This window comes from Macadamia integrifolia, chromosome 1 (assembly GCF_013358625.1).
Source record: "Macadamia integrifolia cultivar HAES 741 chromosome 1, SCU_Mint_v3, whole genome shotgun sequence".
NCBI lineage: Eukaryota > Viridiplantae > Streptophyta > Magnoliopsida > Proteales > Proteaceae > Macadamia > Macadamia integrifolia.
In genome coordinates, this window is record NC_056557.1 from 16,821,404 (window position 1) to 16,843,011 (window position 21,608).

At 36.1% G+C, this 21,608-nt stretch overlaps 2 protein-coding genes across 2 annotated transcripts; both read left to right on the top strand.

Moving 5' to 3' along the window:
* Positions 1-5,116: 5,116 nt before the first annotated feature.
* LOC122069366 (pentatricopeptide repeat-containing protein At2g29760, chloroplastic-like) lies at positions 5,117-6,544 on the top strand. Its single transcript, XM_042633400.1, has one exon. The coding sequence runs from the start codon at positions 5,117-5,119 to the stop codon at positions 6,542-6,544; it is 1,428 nt and encodes a 475-aa protein (XP_042489334.1).
* Positions 6,545-10,546: 4,002 nt separating this feature from the next.
* Positions 10,547-19,833, top strand: LOC122093137 (RNA pseudouridine synthase 2, chloroplastic). The gene is made up of 8 exons (XM_042663437.1): positions 10,547-10,989; positions 12,245-12,388; positions 13,560-13,820; positions 14,068-14,270; positions 15,529-15,607; positions 18,343-18,518; positions 18,648-18,750; positions 19,290-19,833. The coding sequence occupies exons 1-8, from the start codon at positions 10,636-10,638 to the stop codon at positions 19,305-19,307; spliced, it is 1,338 nt and encodes a 445-aa protein (XP_042519371.1). The 5' UTR covers positions 10,547-10,635; the 3' UTR covers positions 19,308-19,833.
* The last annotated feature ends 1,775 nt before the right edge of the window (positions 19,834-21,608 follow it).

The following is a 21,608-nucleotide window of genomic DNA, read 5'->3' on the forward strand; positions in this document are numbered from 1 at the left end:
TGGCGCAGTTGGCTTGAGGCTAGTGCAGTATAACTTACCCTCCAAACCTTCTATTCCTCCCCCTCTCCAAGATCCCCCTCCCCCTCCCCCTCCCAACCAAATAAAAATATCTCAATGATCTTAAAGATGGAGATGGGCAACCATATGCCTAAGCCACATTTTATGGTCGAAACTCATTGTAGTTTGGTATGGTTGGCCTTCTTAAAGAAATGAGATAAGGGCTGCATTTACATATTATGTAATATTTTTTGTTTGTTTGTCTACATTTTGTGATGACTAGTCAATTTTCTTTCTTTTATGGAATTTGTTCTTTGATTCTCTTTGGCATTGTAACTTGTCTTCATGCAATTTAGGTGCCTTCATGCTTCTTAGTTAAAAACAAATCTTTATGTTTTGATATATGTTTGAGGGCATGATCCTTTGCCTTTATGTGGGTTATTTGATGGATCTTTTCGTAGTTAAGAAATCTTTATATGGAAAAAATATTATGTAGATATACCCAGGTGTGTTTCAGTCGAATTACTAGGAGTACAAATTAAAGTGAGCATAAATATTAATTTTCTACATTTATAACTTGATAAAATATTTTAAATATAAATTAATAGAAAAATTATATCTAATTAATCAATATTCAATGTCTTATGCTTACTATTAAACCCCAAGAAAAATAAAAATCTATCTCAAAACTCTCAGGAGTTTAAGTTTTTAGGAATTTGAAAATGAACAAAAATATCCCTTAAACTACAATTCAAATTTTAAGAATACATTGAAGAACCATAGATTTTATATCTTCTTATAATGTTTTTATTTTTTTATAGCATGTTATTGACCAAAAAAAAAAGAAAAAATTTTTTTGGAGATATTGTTAGGTAAGGATATGTTGTTTGTGCAAGGGGTTCTTAAGATATTTTCCCTAGAACTTTTAACTACAAACCTATATTGAAAAGAAATAAAAGACAATGAGAGAGCGACTAGTGTAGAATAATATGACAAATATTCATAAGTTATAGATACATAATTTTGGCTTGCCTTGAAAAAAATATGCTATTTAATCCATGTTTTTCAAAAAACCGATTCACAAATGATTTGCATGTTTACTATATATTATGCTCCTCACCAAATGATCATATGAACTGAAAATATGTTGGCTTTGTTCTATAATTTGTTTTTAATAAGATGTGATATATAATTGTTATTAGCCTATCACAATCCTAATTCTTATATAGATTCTTACCGATATCCAGTTTTTATACTTGGGTGGTTATTGTTATTATTATTGTTTTTTTTTTTTTTTTTTGGTAAACTTATTATTAGTGCCCTTGTAAGTAAGTAAGATGGCAATTCATCAGTTATCAAAGCATATGTATGAAGGAAAAAGTATTTTGTATTTAAATATGGGAGTAGCATTATGCTTTTCCATTATAATGAAATTTTCTTTCCTTTCTCTACCTAACGCATGCATAAAAGCTGGTTTTTATTTTTTGCTGAAACATAAAGCTGGTAGTTAAGGCCTCATGAAGTAAATATGGCCGTATGGAGAATAAATAAGTCCTTTATTCACTCATGGTGATGACTCAAAAGCAAATAACTGTGTTGGGAGGGGTTGCTCATGTCTATGTGACTTATCAATCCTGGCTAAGATCTTTAGCTTCCCCAGGCAGAGGACATGGGAAAGAATCCCTACATTATCAGTATAAGAATAATTTTTCTATTTTTACTTTATGTTTTACTAAAAAATCCTAAATATTTATGAAATATTTTATGTTTTACTTTTTTTTTTCCAAACGATGGGTATCCAGGCCTTCGGCCTAGCTAATCTCAAGGGCCCATGCTGACCACACAACCGCATGGACCAGGTTATACCAGGGTTGAATGAGATCCATTCAACTTTCACTAAAAATAATGAAGAGCACTAAACACCCCCATATGAGTGGCCCTAAGGTACCATTCAACATTTTGCATTTCTTAAAGCATCCTCTAACCATAATAAGCCAACAATTAAGCAATTTTCTAAGAGAATTTTGTTTTCAGATTGAGCTTGATTTTTTTTTTTGGTGAAATCTAGATGGAGCTCGATTATTGCCAGATGATGTGTTCTGTTGAATTTGATAAACATATGGTGTAAATAATTTTCAGTAGTAAATATATGATCAAATTGCCAGCTCTATATATAAAGTTGAATCTTAGTTAACTCTCTAATCTTTATGTCCCCACTAATACCTAATTTGATAACTAACTTGAATAATTAATAGGTTAATTTCATCTATTTTTGTTGAGGCAATTAGGTTAAAATTTCCTTCAAGTCTAATATAAAGCTCAAGAAAACTAGTTGATAAATTAACTTAAGTGATAGAAGTTGGAACCCAAAAAATTGATATATAACTAAGTCACAGGTCTACTATATAAATCAATTTCCCAAGAAAAGCCGTGCATATGAAGAAAAACTCATCTAAACTGCGTTGAAGGGCTGTATAATATTATAATATATTTTTTTAGTAATAATAACTTATGGGTTTTTTTTTATATTTTAAAGAAGGTAACAAAGTAACAAATATATTTGTAATTTTTGTGTCAAGTGACTAAGGGCCTTAAAGACTTAGGTTGTGATTGGAATGCATTCTATAATGCATTTAAAAATTATACCAAATTTACCTTTAATTTCAAAAGTTTATATGATTCCGAACACTTCCAAAGTATAGTGGTATAGTTCATTTCCTTTAACAACAACTTAGAGTTGAGATGTCCTAAGGGATAGGATTCTCAAAAGTCAAAACCCTTAAAATGTTGAGGTTGAGAAGATAAAATGACAAATATACGTAAAATAAGTAATGGGTTCAAATGTTTAAGATCATTGGGTGGGTTTGGCACAGTCCTAAATCGACAAAAAAATCAAAACATGGGATCCTCCCCACCAACAGTTTTCTTTGGCAAATAAAGTTTGTTAGAAATGTGTACATATATTTAATTTTCTTTTCTATGGAAGAAGTAATCAAAATTAAATTGGTAATTTTTTATGTTTTTCAGATGAATATAAGCTCCAAAGAATTAAATTAATAAAAATTAGAAATGGAAATGCCCCCCCGCCCCACCCTCAAATTTTTTTTTTTCTTAAATTGAAGTTGTTAGAAATTTATATATACAAAAAGTGTTTCTTTGGTAAAGATGTAAACAAAATTAAAATTTTATGTTTTTTTTATACTTATCAGCTGACTATGGACCTCAAAGAATTAAATTAAAAGAAAAATAATAATAATAAGAAATTAAAAACCACCCCTTACAGTTGTTATGTAGTAAAATAAAATTTGATTAGAGATGCAGATAAGTGCAGTCCCCACAAAAAATCTACAATGATGGGTGCTAATCATATTAAATAATTAATGATGGGTTACTTACTATACATAAATAAACTTTTATATATCCATGGTGGCCCATATACTTAATTTTTTCTTTGTAGGTCATATACTAGCAGCAGTCTCCTTTCTTGTGCTATCTTACATAATTTTCCTTAAACCCTAAGATGGCTAGATGTGACTCTAATTAATAATTGAGTCAAGTAATCAATCCTATATTATGTCACACCTTAAGAACACATCAAATGCTCTAGAAATTATAAGAGAGTTGCCTTTATTTATTTAATTTTAATTATCTAAAGTGGGGCATGCAATGTGGGCTTCATTGGATCATAGAGCTTCTAAGAGATATAGCCAATAGTTGAGCTAAGAAAATTGAGTAATGTAGATTGCTTAGAAGCAAGAGAGAGAACTCTTTGGTACTTTCTACTCTCTTTGGCTTGAAATCTCTGGAAGCAAATGAAAATAATAATAATAATGATGATGATGATGGCCACTTGCTCCTGTGAGCCCAAAGTAAATAGACAAAATCAGATTAGATTTTGAATGTGGCCTACTCCATTTTGTCGCCATACCTAAAATGGCATTATGGTAGGTACTACAGAAGAATTCTCTAATTGAATTTAATATGTATCATAAACTTTATGATGCCAAGATTATGACTTCTTTCTCATTGCAATTATCCTGAAAAAGATTTGGGAGGGACCAACTGGCCGGCATGGGTGGTTGTTATGTTTTCCTTCTTTTCTAAGTAAACCGACACCAATGCTACAGTTTTACTATTGAGGGTAGGCTTTCCACGAGGTTTTAATTAATAACATACATGAATGAGAGAGAGAGAGAGAGAGAGGAAAGGAATCTGCTGCTGGACCACAAATTTGTAGCCGGAAAGAGTTATCTATCCATGTGAACTTCACATTATATATATATACACGGAGTGTGAGGATGTAATATCATTGGATGGTCTAGTGTTATTACGATATCTCTTGATTATTAAAAATATCCAAAAATAAAAAATAAAAAAAATTTATTAAAAATAATATTTAATTCTCATCAGGATCTTTTGAAATCTCTCTATAATGACTCTTCTATAATTCCATTATATTCATTTCTTCATATTTTAAAGGGAAGAAAAAGATGGATATGGATTTAAATTTTCTTTTACCTTTTACACTTAATAAGTTCTAAATTGAAAATTATAGGAAAAAGTTTGTTATGCTTCTGTCACTGTTAATAGTTGTAAGAGTCGCATTAAGAGATAAATGTTAGATTATGTGGCAACCCAAGAAGGGTAAATTGGGTATTATAAAAACCATTGGCACCTAATAAAGAAACTTCATAATAGAAAGGCTTATAGGCATAGGCGGTGGGAACACTAGATTAGGATCCTCACCAACGACTCTCCTTTCAACTTTCCTTCAATTAGATACATACACGCTTAAGATTGCATGTCAACTATATGAGGCCACATGCATGTCTGATTGGAGGGGAAATCGTTGAAAATGATTTGGAATCCCTGGCACCCTTGTTTTCCTAATGTTTTTCTCTTTTTTTTTTTCCTGGTAAATTAATGTTTTTCTCCTTTATTCATTGATTTCATTGGAGGCATATTCGTGGTGTTCCCTACGCCCATAATCTCTCCAACGGTCAATACACGCCACGGTCTCAGCGCATCGACTCTACCGAGTCGCCTACTACCGCCGCGAGCGACCTCATTATTTCTCCCACGCGATTTGAAAATCAGTTTGGTTTAGTAGCGGCAAAAGATGGTGACCGTTATCTTTCCCGCTAAATCAATTGCAAACGCGAAACAGCCCCCAATTGACCAACCATCAAAAACCCGAAGCCCGGCCGATTCTCTTCTCTTTTACCATCAAACTGTAAGCGAAGGACGCTTTCCCAATAAACGCACACTTACCTCAGCCATTAAAGCCTGCACATTCGTCCTCGCGGTGATAGAAGGCAAAGCCATCCACGCCCAAATCATTAAAAATGAATCCAATGCCGATAGGTTCCTCGCTAGTGCTCTCGTTTCCTTTTACTCTGCTTGTGGTGAGTTGAACTCAGCTCGACAAGTGTTTGATGAGATCAGTGAGAAAGACACTACACTACGAACCACCATGATGGTGGCCTATGTACAAAATGGTGCTGCTGATATGGCTCGTTGTCTGTTCGATGAAATGCCCGATAGAGATGTTGCTTCATGGAATGCCATGTTAAGTGGGTATGCACAAAACGGAATGCCTAGGGATGCAATCCAACTGTTTCGGGCTATGCAAATTAGCAACTGTAGGCCTAATGATATCACACTAGTAAGTACCCTTTCTGCGTGTTCTCAATTGGGCTGTCTGTCTCTGGGAGCATGGATTCATGCCTATATCATCAGAAGCGGTTACATTAGCTTTACTTCGACTTTGACTAATTCACTCATCCATATGTATGCAAAGTGTGGTCGATTGGATATTGCTTATGATGTCTTTGCTGAGAATGGGCCTAGGAATTTAGAAACTTGGAATACTATGTTGACCAGTTTTGCTATCCATGGATGTGGTGTGTGTGCTCTGTCTCTTTTCTGTCAGATGATGAAGATGGGTTTAATGCCTGATAGGATTACTTTTCTTGCAATTTTGATGGCTTGTAGTCATTGTGGTATGATAGATCACGCCTATAAATGTTTTGACTGCATGTGCCGAGTTTATGGTGTTGAACCTCAGGCTGAGTATTATGGTTGTTTGGTAGATGTTCTTGCCCGTAGCGGCCTTTTAGTGGAGGCAATGATGGTCGTGGAAGAAATGCCCTTTGAACCTGATATCAGTGTATGGGGTGCTGTACTAGGTGGTTGCTTGACTCATGGAAATTACAAACTGGGCATACGCGCTGCGAATCACCTTCTGGAGCAAGAACCATATGAAGAGGCTCGTTACATAGCCCTGTCCAATCTTTATGCCATGGCTGGGAAACTTGAGGAAGCTGTCAAGGTGAGGAAGGTGATGAGAGATGCAGGGATCAAGAAGATCTCTGGAAGTAGTTCAATTGAAGTTGATGGTTGTATTCATGATTTCTTATCTGGGGATAGATCACATTGTCGGTCAATGGAGATATACTCCATGGTTGAGATAATCGATAGATCACTTGAATTGGAAAATAGCAGAAGTCTTTTGAATACAGAGGATTATAAAATATCAAGTAGATAAAGACATGTGATTGGACAATGTCGTTACAGAATCTGTGTCTTTGTCATTTTTGTTACAAATTTGTACATGTCTCTCTAGGTGTTTAAATTTCAGCTAAAATATAAGCCGTCCCCCCCCCCCCCCCCCCCCCCCTCCCTTTTCCAAAAATACAACTTCTTTTAGTTAACACATGAGCCACACCCCTTCTTCTTTCTCAGTTCAACCAAGTTTTTTCCCCTCTTTTGGAGGGAGTACTCTCAGTTCACTGAAATGTTACCTTAGCAATGTAATTTCAACTTTTCTTTAATTAATTGTCCATTGTTAAACTTTTAAAACTCACAATTTGAATTGAAATATAATCCTTATTATAGAAATGCTTAAATCAGTCAACATTTTTTTTTTTTAAATTCACCAAAGTAGCTCTTCTTTTAAGCCTCTGCCTTTCTGTCCATCTTCCGCCCTCAAAATGGGCAGAGTAGCACACACAAAATACATTCAGTTTTTCTTTATTGTTCCTTTGGATGGTTTCCACATTTCAAGCTCAACTGCCTTTAATTTGACTGGAGGTAGGCCAAAAGAAACAGAAGGGTTAACTTCCAGCCAACTGGTCAATGGTAACAGAGAAGCAGCTCATGATAGAGAAGTATAAAGTGGCTTATGTTTTCGAATATATGAGGACAAAATTGATAAGTCCATGGATTCACTTGCAAGGACAAAATGATAAATATTAATTGACCATGTCTCACATTCTAGTTCCTCTGGGGCAGGGAGTAAAGCCAAGATGGAAGAAGTCTTCTGTATGGTATCAGTGTTGGTGCAAAATAAGGTCAAATTTTCTTATGAAGGGAAAAAAGAGTAAAATTTTATAGTGTTTCCTGCTACGTATTTGGGGATTCATGTATCATCATATTCAGTGGAGAATGCATATGTCATTGAAGGTTTTATTTATTTTGTTATTTATTTACTTTGTTATTATTTCTGGATGTTGAATTCTTTAACTCATCATAGATTCTTGTCCTGACAGTCATATTGTTTTGCCTTCTGTTAACTTTCATCTCCAGCCTTTCAACCTTCTTCTACTGTATGCATGCATTTCCATTGACTCTCCAGGGAAATTTTACTGGGATTTTGTGGGAAGTTCTTACATTGTGGCGCCAGAGGTTCTGCACCACAGCTATGAGAAGGAAATAGATGTTTGGAGTGCTGGAGTGATCTTATGTATTCTTCTAAGTGGTGTACCTCCATTTTGGGCTGGTAAGGAAAATCTTTACTCCCCATGCCCTCCTCCCCCTTTCCTCCAAGTTTAGGTGCCTTTTGAAAAATCCAGTCTATGGAAATAAAAGAAAATCTGGGGTTCATTGAATAGAGTAAAAGTGATTGTGGTGTGAATGCTGGAATTCTATTCATCCACCCATATGCTTACCATGTGTTCTTGATGCAAATCACATCCCTTAGAAGAAGAAGAATTTTCGTATTCAGGCCTGGTTCAATTTTTTGGGACAAGTTGAACCGCGGTTCAATAAGTTAGACCCAAATTTAAGCCCCCAGTGGATTATATAGTATAAAAATCCTTTGCCGCACTGCACTGGTGCGGTGAGGATCTGCACTGGTGCGGTGAGGATCTGCACGACTGAGAGCACCTTGGGGTGTGTGCCTGGGTGCTTCCAGCCACCCAGATCCTCACCGCACCAGTGCAGTGTGGCAGAGAATGATTGCTCGGATTATATATGTCATGAGCCAAGTAATTTTGAGTTTTCTATTATAACAGGCCCATTCTATAAGCCCAAATATTAAGGATTTAAGGCCTGTATGAGATTAAGTAGTTAGTTTCTATTCTCTTAGTTTATAGAGTAATTTACATTCCCCCACCCGTGTTTTGCTCATATTACATCCCCCTCCCCTGTGTTTGGCTATTGTCAAAATGAGTTTGAGCTTGGCATTAACAACATGAACTAAGTGAGTCAAGAATGAACATGGTATCAAATGAAATGCTTTATATGTACCAGATTAATTGTAAATTGAAAATAAAAATAAAATAAAGGGAAAAAAGTGTCCATAGTCCTTGGTCCAAGTGGATGAGTTGCAACCCCCCCTGTGGTTTTCGATAATTCAGTAAAATCTAAAACTAACAAAGCTAGTTCAGAATTCTTTTTGATTCTTATATGAACTTGAAAAAACAGTAGTGGAAACTTGAAAAGTTTTAATGAAAATCAGCTGAGTCACTTGACAGACAATGATTTTTTTATCAAACCATATTTTGAATAACCCATCACTTGTGTCAACACAAAGAAATTAACATGGCCATAAACACATACCACTATATTGTTTGTGTTATATCATAGCTGAAGTGATCAGACAGTAATTTTCAAAGGTAAGAATGCTGATGAGCATCAGATGTAAAGAAACATCTACCTTTATTTTTCTTTTGTTCTCCCAAGTTTATCACAAGAGATGAATTGAAGCATGTTATGACTCAATATGGAATGAGGAATGAAGCAAGCATAGATAAAGTCATCAATGATGTGGACACATAGAAGAGACTATTATTCGAGGCCATAATAATTCTTTATTATTTGTTCCTTTATCTTATTTTGAATCTTTGATAGTGTTAATATATATGTCAAAGGTCTTTAAATGTAAGTTTATTGGATTTGATTATTACAAATACACAATGAGGGGGAGTGCCATACATAACGGCTGCTCCTCTCCTTTCAGTCTCTCTTATTTTCTTCTGCTTCTCTCTCTCTTCTCCCTTTGGTTACTGGTTATAAAATCTTGGTTTTATCACTGGTAGAATCAATAGAGCTCATAGCCATGACGACAAATGGTACTTATGATTCCAAAAGGAAACGAAGATGAACCATCTGAACAACCGCACAGAAAAGAAAACAAAAGCTTTCTTGGTCTTGGCTAGCATTTGTCATGTCTGAATTTGGTGGAATCTCTCTTGTTCTGTAATTAGTTAAGATCAGTTTTGGCTTTGGGGCTAAGAGTTGGCTTGCTATTACTTGTCTATTGTAAGACTTAACTATGTTGAACAGTCTCTAAGTCTCAACCTTGTGTATATTAATCATGTATGCCCTAATTTGGTTTGTTGATAATAAATACAATCAAGTGATGTGGCTTATTACTTATTCCTTTTACCTTTTGATTGCAACACCATCTAATTCTTTTTGCATTTATGAGATGGCAATAAATGATGATGGGATGGATTGACAATAAGGGATGAAGTGAGGAAATAAGGAGTTAATCTTTCACTACAAACTTATAGCGAAACATATACAGGTATACTTTACCGAAATACAAATACAACCCTTAAAAAGAACGTTCAAGGTACTTCTCTCTCTCTCTCTCTCTCTCTCTCTCTCTCACACACATTTATTTTGAAATTAGGGAATAAACAAACCTATTTTTCATTGTAGAAACTATTATGTCTACTACTACCAAAGAACTTTTTCTTATGACCCATAAATTATTATTATTATTATTGTAAATGATTTTTATTTTCTAAATAGGCTAGGGTATAAAAACCAATGTAAATAATTATTGCAATTTTATTTGATAATTTTCTACCCAATTTTTTTATTTCTATTGATATTTGAACTCAATGTTTTAGGAGTTCTATTTCAAGGTGTTAGGGCTTTATCACATGAATCTACAATTGAAAGGTGTACCCCTACTTGATGCATGAGGTTCTGCCACTGCAGGTCTGAGGAGGATCATAATGTAGGAAATCTCACCCTGCTTCGCGGAGAGGGTGTTTTCCGATTAGAACCCGTGACCATTAGGACACTGCAATCACAGGAATCTACAATTATTTCATCTAAATCTGCCACATGACAAGTAAAACCTACACATAGGATGGTTGCGATCTATTGGATTTGATGTACTGCTGTTGTTTTACACTGCGTAATCATCCATAATATTCTACCAAAAAAATCATCCATAATATATATATATATATATATATTTTGGTTAAAATTCATCCTTAAGTGACCTAAACTACCCTTAACTATTTTTATAATGATGAAGTTACCCTATCCATTCTCTCCCTTGTCGAGCTCTAAAACCAGCGCGAGCCGCGAAACGAGCAGACGAAGAAAGACGTTAGGATGCTGTCGTTGAGCTGTGCTTCTGCTTGCTCATCATTTTTCTCAGCAAAAGCGCTCTGCTTTTCATCCTCACTCTACCTCTTCCCTAGGAGTCCTAGATTCCCTAGGGTTGTTAGAGCCTTTTGTTCATCTGCTTGCACCGGAGACTCAGTTTCTGATCAATCTCAACAACCTCACGTCGTCCAGAGAAGCAATTACGCTGGCGTTTGTCTGGAAGAGACCGTTGAGGTTGGCTCTGAGAAGTCAAGGCTTGATTCTTGGATTTCTTCTCGTATTGACGGCGTCAGTAGAGCTCGTGTCCAGTCGACCATTCGTTCGGGGCTTGTTTCGGTTAATGGCCGTATTATTGACAAGGTAATTTCGATCGAATCATGTATTTCTTTTTTAAGGGTTAGTGGTTTGATTTGTCTTCGTCGTGCTTACCAAAAAAAGGTGTACTTGAAGTTGCATATCTTTGCATACTGACTGATAAGAGCTTGTAGGAATCTAATATTTCCCCATTTGTGAGGACAATTTGCTTCCATGGTCAGGAATTCATTCAATTTTCATTACAATTTGGGGTGTCTGGAAAAGTGTCCTATGCTTTCAACACTTATAGGTTATGTCTAAGCCAAAAACAACCTGCTCTTTGTTTGTCTTGCAAAGCGTGATTCTTCTCCATTGGATTCATGCTATGTATTTCAGATTAAGCATTATCAAATATTTGCAAAGTATAGTAGATTCTAGAACATTGGGAGCTGTATTTCTCTAATTTGAGCTTGAGGTGAAATATGGTCAATGCTGAAAGGCCTATAGAGTAATGGCTCCATATGATAAATCCCTTAGGTTGCAGCTTTAGAGATTAAAGGCCTGTAGAGTAATGGCTCCATATGGTTTTGTAGACTATCAGATCAGAATCTAACTGACATTCTTACCCCAGTATATTACTTTATTTACATTAATACCCTGGTAAATATAGAGCTGAAATTTTGTGAACAGGTGGACTCTAAGGTCCCCTGCTAACATGTCAGGTCTCATCCAAACAGAGTTGGCCATTGGCAAAGTAAGGTTTTGAAAATTCAGTGGAAAATAAACTCCTTTCTAAAAAGAGACAGGCGGCTGAAAATACAGGGGGAATATACATGGGAGGAATATATGGTTGAATCTAAGTCTAAAATTTTACATGTGGCCAATCTTGGCCATTTTCTAGATATCCGTATGATCAAGATTCAAGATTGCTAAATCACCTTTTCACATGGCAAAACAAAGTGCCAATCTAGAGATATTCTCTAGTCTTGCCAGACTAGAAACACTTTTGTCTTTTGTATTTATCATATGTTTGTTTGTACTTTTGAAGTTATGGTTGCAGTAAAAATTTCTCTAGTAGATACTTAAGGGTTTTGCATGTGACTTTCTTTTTTGCTATTTGTGTGAACTGAAATCTGGGGTTTTTAACACCATCTGATATGAATTTATGACTATTTTTGGCCTCTCAAATATGCCAGTGTGGTAAAAGAGGGTAAAAGTGTTAGTTGAGGATTTATGTGACCTCTTTCGATTGCCTTTTAAATTGTACTTGTGATGCAGTGTCTTGATAAGCTTATATTGTTGACCATGCGTGTGTAAGCAGGTTTCACACGTTGTCAGAGTTGGGGATAAGGTTAACTGCACAATAATGGAGTTGCAACCGTTGAGGGCTGATCCAGAAGATATACCACTGGATATAGTATATGAAGATGCTCATGTTCTAGTTGTAAACAAACCTGCGGATATGGTAAATCTTTAGCACTTCATTTCTCACATGCTTAGTTTTTGGTTTTTATTTCATTATGCACGGACAATATCTGACTACTTGCTAAGAATTAGATTGTGTGAATGGATGAAAATCCTGCTTTCTACCCAACGATTTTCCTATCTAGCTTGTAGCTTGAGCTATTTCAGGACAGCGTTTTGTGAAATTTGGCCTTGTTGGATGTGACATCTGTGAGGCAAAATCAGTATTTTGGCATTTGACACTTCTTTATGAGAATTGCATCATTAGGTGGATGCAGGTGTCATTAGGCTGGGGATGGGTGTATTGGGTGAGGACCTTGTCTTCATGGACTTCAACAAGGAATTGTTGGCTGACATGAAGAGAAGTTTTGACAATTGACACCACTTAGGGCAGAGCTTGTGTTGGCTGCATGCATGAGTCTTGGCATCACGAAGGCCTCCCCCACCCCGCCCAACAAAAAAAAAAAAAAAAAAAAAAAAAAAAAAAAAAAAAACCCCTTTTCCTCTCCCTGGGTACAGTTGGCTATTGCGTTTATAGCTGAATGTTGCAGCCTTTTGGGACAATTCATGTTGCCACATTATCCATTTTTCTTCTCAATTAACACCATCTAAATTTAATGTTTGGGATGGAAACAAACCCTTTTGCTAGAAAAACTGAATTTGATTGTAGTTTTTTAATTTTCGACTTTTCAAGTTTCTAGATGGGCTATGTGTGTCAAAACATGAACAATGATTCTACAGGACCATTTAGCAAGATTATATAAACTTCTATGTTCTATCTAGTGAGAAAGACATGCATAGCTTTGGCCTTGTATCAAGTATGATCTCAAATAGAATGAGGACAAGGATCCATATAGCTGACCCCATTCAGTTGGGATAAGGCTGAGTTGTTATTTTTATATGTGAACTTCTATCTGAACTTCTTGCTTCCTACAACATCTTTAATTCTATTTATGAGGATAGTATGTGATGCCATTCTTTCTTTACGCAAGAGATTCAATGACAGAAAGGGCCTTCTCAGTCTCATATCCTGATTCCTGGGTTCCTTAATCTAATTTTATGCATAGGGTACTACCGTACCAGTTTAGCTATTTCATCTAGCCTTCATGATTGATTTTATACTATTTTTTACTTGGCCTTTTCCTTTAACTATTCTCTTGTTTGGTTTCTAGGTTGTTCATCCGGCACCTGGCAATGCAAGTGGAACTCTTGTAAATGGTATTCTTCATCATTGCAGTCTTCCAACAGTTGGATTCTCAGATAGTAAGATATTTTGTGAAACAGCAGATAGTTCTGATGATGATTTTGGTAGCTATTCCAGTGCACAAAGTTCCAAGGAAGAGATGAGTGCCACAGAATATGGGGCTTCTGTTCGACCTGGTATTGTGCACAGATTGGACAAAGGAACCAGTGGATTGCTTGTTGTTGCAAAGGTGTTCAATCCCACTCCACTCCACCACCCCCCCCCCCCCCCAAAAAAAATTAAAAAAGAAAAGAAAAAAAGAATATCCTAGTTTTAAGAGAATTTAAAAGAATTGGTGGCATGCAACTTCATTCCAGTTTGCATCATCATGAGGAAGTAGTCTTTTGCTCTTCTTATATTTATTAGTTAAAAGCTTTCCGAGACTAAAATATGATGTTACTATTCATCTCATACTCTTGTCTTCATCTCAATGGCAGGATGAGCATTCTCATGCCCATTTGTCTGCACAATTCAAGCTTCACACCATTCATAGAGTGTATTTGAGTCTTACTTCAGGAGTACCCTCCCCACTTTCTGGACGTATTGAGATTCCAGTTGGTCGTGATTCAAATAATCGGATTCGCATGGCTGCTATCCCTGGCGCTATTAAGAGTAAACAGGCACGCCATGCTGCTAGTAGGTGATTCGTGGCCCTTCATCACTATCTTTACTTGTATAAAAGTACAAGACGTGTTTTCTCGTTTCTGTTGTTTCAAGTTATGTCTAGTGCTGTGTTCTGGGTATAATTTTTCAAGTAGCGAAGTGCTCCTTGCAGTCAAGTAAGAGTTCTTGCTCTGAATTGTTGGAACCTGACAAGTACCAGAAGTCTTGTTAGGCACCATATCAGCCTCATTTCTGTCTACATGGGTTGTGGGGAATACTGCTTCACATTGAATATTGAACATCTTGGCCTATGATTCTTTATGGTAACTTGTGATGCTCTTACCCTTTTCTGCTATTCGTGAAAATATCATGGCAGCAGTTTGACAGCAATTTATGCAATTTTAGTGCCTCTTAGGGAAAAATTTTCCTCACAGCCCGTTCAGATAACCTTATCCAAACAGTCTCAATGTTTGAGCCTTGTGGAAGTTTGATCTACTAGATTCAATCATTGGATGGGTCAAGCAAACTTTGGTTGGCTTACATGTCAATTTTCTTAGCCTATGTCAAACATATGGCCCACCATCTAGTGGATTGGCCACCTACAAGTTTCAAGTCAAGCTCAATTATGTAGTCTACCGTGGATTGAATCTAACCCTAGATAAATGTTGACAAAGATTGACCTGTTGGCTGAAACTTACCACATGAATCAAGGCTAATGTGGACAATATGGCCATCTAAATGAAACCTTGTCTTCTAATAATGAAACAAATCTAAGTAATGAATCTGGCATGGTGCATCCTCATTTAAATAGATGCATGTATTAGTTAGGCATCTTTGGATTCAACTTGGTTTTAGGAAGTGTGTATAGTGAATGATTACATGTCTGCTGTGCATAGGCATTGACAGCCTCCTCATATGGCATCCGAAGTACAGTGTATAACTTGAAATTAGTTTTAGGAACACTCCCAAAAGTGTACTTTATCCCTTTGTAGTTGTGGTATGGTATCGGACTAATTCAATAGATACACGTTATGGAAAGCAGCTTCTAATATGTGAGGATTGATGCTCCTCATGATTAGCCTAAATGTTCTTTATGTTTTATGGCACATTTCATTTGTTTTATTGATTTTCCTGCAAGTACAATGTAGTCTCATACATGTGTTAGGAATCCAAACCTCACTGACAATTTGAAGGCTTCTATGCTGTCAGAATTTAATGTCCTTATTCTTCTACTTTTCTCTTTTTTTTACCCCTTCTTTTGGGTCAATCTTAAGATGGATTTCAAATTGCACCAGGTATAGGGTAATTGAAGTTTTGGCTGGTGCTGGCTCTGCACTTGTCGAATGGAGTTTAGAAACTGGCCGAACTCATCAGGTACTATAAGCAATTATGAGTTCTTGATTCAGACTTTGAACAGTGATAGCTAACTGTAGGGATGCAATTTGGGCCTGAAAATCCTGAGCCCACCCAGAAATTTCCAGGCTTGGGTGGGGTTTTCAGCTAATGGTGTCAAAACCAAGCCGAAATCAAATCGAGCCGTTTACACTGAAACCGTGAAACTGTTTAATAAATGGTTCGGTTTTGGTTTCAATATTGTGATTGTTTAGTTAAATGGTATAAATTGGACCGAACCGTTTAAATCAACAGTAAACTGATTAATATATACATAGTAAGTTAAGTCATTCATGGTTAGAATAAATAATTATGGTAAGTATAGACAAATCCCACCCAGAAACTAAAAGACATTCAAACCTTGTTAGAATATAAAATTAAAACATATAAACAACTATAACCTATTAACCTTACAATTATTAAAACAAAACATATAACAATAAACTATTCAATTCAATGTTAAGTTTACATCCATTTCAATATATATATATATATATATATATAAAAGAGAAAGAGCTGTTTGAATAAAAATTAAAAGACCTAAAAAAACCTTTTTAACCGAAACCAAACCATTTAAACCGAGACCATTGAAACTGTTTATTAAATGGTTCAGTTTTGGTCATAGTTGTCAAGGCATCACCTAGGCGACGACTAGGCGTCCAGGCGGTTTGCCTGGGGCCTAGGCGACAATCTCCTTATTGCACTGCATGCCGCCTTGTGTTTTGGTACTTATTTATGCCAAATATCATTTAAGTAAATGATTTGCATTTACTTAAGATATTATTCATAAATAAGCAAATACCCCCTATTTGAATCCAATAAAAATAGTTTAAAAATCAAATTCCAAAAGGACAAAAAGTCAACCCCCCAGTCCAAGAAGAAAAACTGGATTTTGGTTATAGGGGCGATTTTCAACTTTTAAATGCTGGGGTTTTTCTCAATTTTGAAAATTTTATAAATTATATCACTTTAAAACATTGTTAAAAACCAAAAGTCCGATAAAATAATTTTTTGTTTTGATATCTATAAAATTATTTTCATTCAGACGATTTTAACAGCATTCGCGCACTTAAAAATAAGTTTGACCAGAGCATTACTTTGTCATTACAACTCAGATTTAAGTAATCTTAGACTTGTTGGAAAGCTGGTTTTATATTTTAACTGATACAAAAAATCTCATGTAAAAATAATATCATTTGACCAATCAAACTTATTATAGAACCAGAGTATTTCTCTAAATTTTGATTTTTTATAACTTAATATGACTTCATGTTAATTTTTTATGATTTAATATGGCTAAATGTTGATTTTTAATGACTTGATGTTACTTAATCTTGATTTTTATGAGACAAGGTATATATAGCTTACTAAATAATGTTAGAAAATCGAGAAAATAAAAAATAACAATTTGTCGCCTTGTTCGCCTCAAGGCGGGTGCCTTCTCGCCTAAGCGCTTAGACAACCCTCCACCGCCTTGGTTCGCCTGCACCGTAACAACTATGGTTTTGGTTACCTAAACAATCTTGCACCAAACCAAACCGAACCGTTTAATACACTTTCAGCCTGTGGACTGGAATCCAGCCCAGAAATCCCAGCCCTAAGTATGGCCAGGCCAGATTGCTTGAAGAGGCCTCAACCTTTTCCTTTTTTGATTTTATTCTTAGAACTTTATAGTAGACAATTGAATCTTTTGACTTAATCTTAAAATGGGAACATCAAGGCAATCAAATCTTTTTATTTTATTGTTCGTGTTACTGTCCACTATTTGTCTTCTCTCAGATCGCACCTCTTCTCCCTGCTATGGACCTGCTTTCTTCCCTAGGCAGCTGCCCTTTCTCTTCTCCATATGCAAACCAGCAAGCTTCTCAGTCCCTGCTTTGTCAGGAAAATAGCATAGTCCTGGGCCTGTGTTGCCGCCAACCACTTCGTTGATTCCTAATCTAGTATTAGGGTTGGCTGGCTAGCCTGGCTGCATCACAGACACCAATGTCTGAGTCCATGTTAGAGACAGGATCTTCTGTGTTCTGTATGAACCTCTATAATTATTGCAGCATGTACCCTTCCAGCAGTTGCTCCTATATACCTTGTTACCTGCCACCTGATTAGTCCAATTGTGCCACCTTTTTGTGCTCTTATTAAGTTCAACTTCATATTACATGAACAATGTGAGACACTTAAATTGGCCAGACCAGAAAAAAATCAATATTCAATGTTGATTTTTCAGCCATGTCAGGCAAACCTGCTCCATGAGCCTCTTGGGCAATCAACTTATGAAGATGTCTCCTTGCTCGTTATGCTTCAAACACTACCTTGGGCTTGTAGCTTGTATCATATCAGGTGGAATCTGCTTCTGTTTTGAAAGTCCTTAAAAACTGTTGTTTAGTTGGGAACTTGGGATGACTTGATTTTCTGTATACAATTGTATGCTTGCAAATCAAAAGATTTTCCCTTACCAAAAAAAAGGTATACAATTGTAACACAGGCGTTCAATCTACTGTTTTGTGGCCAATTTTGATTAGTTGAGGTATAATTTTGCTGGTTGAGTGTTACCTTATTTTTTTGTCCCTGAGTTTATGTAACAAACAAATGGTTTTGGTACTCAAATATTTTTGTGTCTAGCCATTTGGGGTAGTGGGGTTAAGGCTTTTTCCTGGTTGACTCTCACAGTTGTATACCTTTGGTATATAATATCTACCTGTGCTGCTGGTTTGACGTAGATCCGTGCACATGCAAAGTACCTGGGAATTCCTCTTCTAGGTGACGAAGTGTATGGAGGAACCAAGAGCATGGCCCTCTCACTGCTTCGGCCTAGGACGCCCTCCAGCTTGCATGGTCACCTTTTGCAAGTGGTTTCAAAATTACAAAGGCCTTGCCTCCATGCTTTTGCTCTTGGGTGAGATAAGCAACCTTAATCTTCATGGATTGCTTCTGCTTCACTTTGAACCCCATAGATCTTATTGAGATGGTCAACCTGAATAATTTGCTCATTTTCGTCTTGTTTTATGCTGCTGTTTTCCTGTAGTTTTGAGCACCCACATACTGGAGAGAACATGCAGTTCTCATGCCTGCCCCCTGCTGACTTTGCTGATGTGTTGAGTCTTCTTCGTGGTATTGGAACCCAAAAGGTAAGTCTCCTCTCAATCTTGGCCATAGAGGAGAAATGTGCTGTTATCATATCTCCCTCTACCCATATGGCATGTGTACTGTCAGAGCATAAATATCAGCTTAATCGATGATCAGAGATATCTGATTATGGCTCATTCCTCCTGTTTATTGTACAGGTTAGATCATTTGGTTTGGTGGTGTTGTCGATTTCTGCTTGTCTAAGACATAGGACCCTGATTTTATTATTAACCCCTGTGCGTGGGGGCCTCATGGATGGAACAGGGTAAAAGAAACATAAAGATCAAATTCTGACAGTGTTTCCTCTGTTCCACCATGACTGCTATGCATCAACCTTCCCAGGTCGTACAGTATGGGAATTTGAGTGGATAATAATAAGTTGTGATAAATAAATCTGGACCGTTCAGTAGAAGTGCCACCCCTAAGGCATTTCTGTAGAGTGCTTTTGTTGTATATTGACCATAGAATTTCGTGAATCCTTTCTTTTGTTGATTGTAGCATTTTCCGGAATCTGTTCTCCTAATTATTATATCCTGCGCAGCCTGCACTTCAGAAATGATTCTCTGCCCGCTACCACCCATGAGTGGAAAATCTAAAGAAATGATTGGTGTGTAAATCAATTGGAGGCCTTTGAATGTAAGATTCCAGCATTTCAGAAAAAGCTTATGGCTGAGGATATTCAGGCACAGGACTAGTAAGGGAAGCAGAATAATGAATGAGAAGTGCTGACTGCCTCTGTCAGCTCCACAGTTTTGTTGTGAAAAGATGTCCTACAATGTACCCTGTAACTGAGCTCTCAACTAGACTTCGCTTGTTATTACCTATCTATCATGCTGTTTGATGAAAGGGAGGGAGACGAGAGTGTTATTGTTGAATTGGTGTCGGGATGGACCATACAAAGAAAAGAAAAAAGAAAGGAGGAGGTGTGGATTTTTTTTTTTTTGTTTTTCCAATTTATGTGAAGAGGTGGAGGGGAACTTAATTGGTGATTAGATGATTGAACTGATTGTAGTCACCTAAACCAGTCATTGTTTCCAAACCATAAGTTGGTTTGGATTACTTAATATGCATTGGTTTCAAATCAACTACTGTCTTTATCTGTTCATCTTGTTCATGAAAGACTTGTTATTGCAAGCTTTACTGATCAAAACAGGTGATTACGTGAATATTCAACACCAGTTCAAACATGATTGCAAGGAAATAACTGGTGGAGGCTGTGTTGGGTGCAGTTTTAAAACTGGACTGAACTAGTGGTTAAACCATTCATAACTGCATGCTCTACTCCAAAACCAGAATCTAACCAGGCGGTTTTCAATAACCGCTGGTTCATTGATTTTTATTCTTTTATTTTTTCAATTTTCTTTTTATTATTTTCCCCCGTTTCAAAATCAGGGTTGTTTGGTCAAACCTGACTTGAACTGGAACCGGGCTGGTTCACCTCTCGGCCGAGTTTTAAAAGGTATTATTGGGTGTATTTTCATTTCCCTTTATTCATGCAAAGTGAGGTGCTTTTATTGAAAATGCCTTTGTTTACAGCGAAGTAGAACCAGTTCAACATCCTACTTTTCACCAGTTAAAATTCTTAGTGCCAGCATGACCATGTAGTTGCAAAAAGTTGGCAGGTCTCTCAGCAAAACCTTGAATTGTAGTCGCAAGAAATTGTGGCATCAAGGCCCGTTTGATTTTGTTTTCAGAAACGGTTTTTCCATTTTTCTGTGCTTAGAAATGGAAAAATATTCCAAAAACCGTTTGATTTTTCTATTTCGTTTCATTTGTTTTTGGAAACATAAATAGAAATTTATGTCTATTTCTGTGTCTAGAAACAGGAATGAAGAATTGTTTTTCTACTTTTAGAAACAAGTGGGAGCGACAAAAATTGTAAAAAACTCAAAACTTCACTCGACCTACCCAAAACCCCAACCCATTGTTGAAACTTCTCTCTATACAAATACAACGATCCCCTCCTGGTTGTGTGAAGCTCACAGTTTCAGATTGCCTTCATCCTTCTGAAGTTCATCTCCATGAAGCATACCTGCAATTCCAACGTCATGCCTTCACTCGTGAATTGCATTCCTATATCGTTGTGCCTTCACTCAGGTCTTGAACTCGATTACACTGTTGAAAACGTTTCGAGAAACAGAAAAATCAAACACCTTTTTGCATTTCCAAAAATTGAAAAAAATCATTTATGTTGTTTCTAGACCTAGAAACAGGAGAAACAAAATCAAACATGCCCTAAGTTTCGTCTTACAAAAGTTGTATCCAGGTTGGTTACTAACAAATTTACCTAACATAAAGGTTATGTTGTAATTACAAAATGAAACTAAGAGATATATATATTCCAAAAAAAAAAAAAACATATTTGAGTCCTAAGACCATCGTGAGAAGAAGGTTGGTGTTGTATTTTTAATGCGAAATTACAATTTTCTGCATCAAACTAATCATGTGCTCATCAAAGATGAAGAGTGAATGTAATTTCAATTTTAAAATTGAAAGACGTTCTTACCTATTTTGGAATTTCAATGAAATTTTGAATTTTATTTCACTAAAATAAGGTGTAAAAATCAAACCAAACAACTTCTGAATAGAAATCACCCTTATGAAACTGAATTAGAAATCAAACCAAATTAGGTCAAATCCAAATTTTGGAACCGCTTATAATATGGAAAAGCTCTGGAATTGGCCTCCATAGAATTGAAATCGATAAAAAACCATCATGATTACCTAGAACCATTCCCACTAAACTATGAGAGAGTTATTGAAGCCCACTCAAAGGAAAAAAGAATTTGATATCATGAATAACCAATTTGGTTTTGCACCGGAGAGATCTAAAATATATTTACCTTCTTAGGAGATTCAT

What these genes read in the sequence shown, in the direction of transcription:
- LOC122093137 (XM_042663437.1), top strand. Translation starts at nt 10,636, where the DNA reads ATGCTGTCGTTGAGCTGTGCTTCTGCTTGCTCATCATTTTTCTCAGCA. An exon ending in GATTGCTTGTTGTTGCAAAG is followed by an intron (nt 13,821 to 14,067) that starts GTGTTCAATCCC and finishes TCTCAATGGCAG; the next exon opens with GATGAGCATTCTCATGCCCA. An exon ending in GCACGCCATGCTGCTAGTAG is followed by an intron (nt 14,271 to 15,528) that starts GTGATTCGTGGC and finishes AAATTGCACCAG; the next exon opens with GTATAGGGTAATTGAAGTTT.
- LOC122069366 (XM_042633400.1), top strand. Translation starts at nt 5,117, where the DNA reads ATGGTGACCGTTATCTTTCCCGCTAAATCAATTGCAAACGCGAAACAG.